The 2,272-nt window shown below is 52.8% G+C and overlaps 1 protein-coding gene across 2 annotated transcripts in view; it reads left to right on the top strand.

The window, feature by feature from the left end:
- Positions 1–458: 458 nt before the first annotated feature.
- CHMP7 (charged multivesicular body protein 7) overlaps positions 459–2,272 on the top strand; it is a 16,330-nt gene continuing 14,516 nt past the window's right edge. For both annotated transcript variants that reach the window (XM_014960923.1, XM_014960122.1), the window contains exon 1: positions 459–505. In XM_014960923.1, the coding sequence (XP_014816409.1) occupies positions 474–505 (32 nt within the window). In that variant the 5' untranslated portion in view covers positions 459–473. The remainder of the gene's footprint in view (positions 506–2,272) is intronic.

Raw genomic sequence — 2,272 nt, 5'->3', positions numbered from 1 at the left:
GGGGGGGGGGGGGGGGGCACGGCTGGGCAAGGTGCAAAGCTCAACTCTGCCCAAAAAAAACCACTCACTCGTCTTACAAAACAGTCATCTCTTCTCCTCTGAGCTGGAAAGCAGGGAAATTCCACCTCGGGTCTGGGTTTTCTTTTCCTTTTTTTTTTTTTTTTTTTTTTTTATGGGAGGGAACTTGAGCTGAGAGGAAAAAAATAAATAAAATTAAAAAAAAAAAGTTAAACCTTTGGAATTTTTGCCCTTTCCCAACCAGCTCTTCTGCAGTCAGGATATCAGGGGAGCACCTAAGGAAAATTACCCCCCCGAAAAAAGCAGATTGAAGCAGGAGAGGTGGGGATTCATTCATTTTTTAACTCGCCCTGAGCTTGGGAGCGAACTAAATCTTGGTTGTGTTTTAGCAAGATTCTTGGTTGTGTTTTAGCAAGATTCAAGTGGATTTTTTCCCTCCCTCCCTCGGAAATGCCATGACTCACCGGAGGCTGCGGCGGAATAACTCGTGAGCGCCTGATTTGTTTCTAACCCTGCCCACGGCAGAGGGAACCACAGGTGAGGACCTGGAAGTCTTCAGATGGGGCTCCTGGGGAAAAGAAAAAAAAAGGGGGGGGCTCCCCAGGAAAAAAAAAAAAAAAAAGTGCTTCTGGCCAGGGAAAGGGCTCGGTGGATTGAAAATCTGGGTGGCCACAGGGCTGGTGGAAGGCTCACCAGCATCATCATCAGCCCCGGGAGGTGGAGGAGGGCTGGGAGGCTGCGAGGGGATCAGCAGAGCTGAAAATGTGGGTATTTGGGAAGAATCTCCCCTTTGGTGCCCACCCTGGTGGCAGAGCGGGTGTTTGTGCTCCCAGGTGTGCGGGGTGTGAAAACCTGGCTTGTTCCTTGCAGACCTGAGGGCCTGTCCGTGGGGAAAACTAATTAAGCTGAAGCGTAATTTAAAGGAGAAAAAAGAATTCCTGCTTGTTTCCTGGGTGGGTACTTCTATTACAAGCCCCAAAAAGTATGCAGGGCCTTTTGTTTAACCAAAACCATGTGTTCTGGGCTCCAGATACCACTGACTTCAGCTGAAGTCATTTGGGTCCTTGGAGAATAGTTAATTTTTTTTTTCAGTTAATTCAGGAGAAATGCAAGCCCACGGCCTCTCCGCATTGGCATATTCCACAGGACGGGGAAGGAGCTGGGTCACCCTCTCTCTCTCAAAAGCCAACCTGATGCTCTTTGGGGCGCTCGGATGGGAGAAGGCTGGACGTGGAGCAAGGGGAGACATGGAAGTGGAGCTTCCCAGTTTGCCCCATAGTTTATACTGGTCTCTTGGGCACATCCCAGCAGCGGGAGGCCAACCCTCAGCATCCAAAATCCGAGACTTCATCTTCCTCCTGCCAAACACTTGTCAGGAATGTGTGGTGCCTTCTCCATCCAGCTCAATCTCCCCATTTATGAAACCGAGCGGAGCTATCGGTGCTGACAAACCACAGAGCTAATCTTTTTACCCAGCACCAAACAAAGCCGGTTTTGTGTCCGGGGGGAGGTGGGTATTTAAGCTCCTGGGGGGAGGTGGGCGATGCTCCCCCTCTCCCACTCCCCAGCCCATCCCCAGGGGTGGGACGCCCCGACAGACACGTCATACACCCGCCAAGCAAGAATTTCCACCCCGGGCCGTGCTGGTATTTCCATTTAAGGCTGATTCGAAGGGGCTGACACCGGTCACGGGCAAGAGAGAGAGTGTTTGTTTATCACCCGGGGCCAGGCCTCCCCAAAGGCACCCACTCCTTATCACAGCCTGAGCATCCCCACACCTCCCTCCCAACTGGGAGCCCCAAAAGAGCCGGGGAGGCCACACCGCAACAGAAGAATCGAGGGGAAATTAAGGTTTGGGCCACCAAATTCCTCCTCTTCTTCCTCAGCTCTGTAAATAAAAGGAGCTTCAAGGGTTTGAGCGGCACCGTGGCTTGTGTCTCCCGCTCCTGGGCCACGAGGAGAAGGGAGATGGGAGCCCAAAGTGCCCACAGAGGCCACCCCCATAATAAACGGCTGGTGGCTGGGGAAGCCTCGTCTTATCGGCCACGGTTAGTGGTTAACCTCGCCCCAGCCGCCTGCCCCCGCGGCGCCCGACGGTTCAGAGCCTTGAAATTATTCAGCCTGGAGAAGAGGAGGCTGAGGGGAGACCTTATTGCTCTCTACAACTCCCTGAAAGGAGGGTGTAGAGAGATGGGGGTCGGTCTCTTTTCTCAAGTCACAGGCGACAGGACAAGAGGAAATGGCCTCAAGTTGC

This window comes from Calidris pugnax, unplaced genomic scaffold (genome assembly GCF_001431845.1).
Source record: "Calidris pugnax isolate Ruff unplaced genomic scaffold, ASM143184v1 scaffold6, whole genome shotgun sequence".
Lineage (NCBI taxonomy): Eukaryota > Metazoa > Chordata > Aves > Charadriiformes > Scolopacidae > Calidris > Calidris pugnax.
The sequence above is the reverse complement of the archived record's forward strand: the minus strand, read 5'-3'. Positions and strand labels throughout refer to the sequence as shown.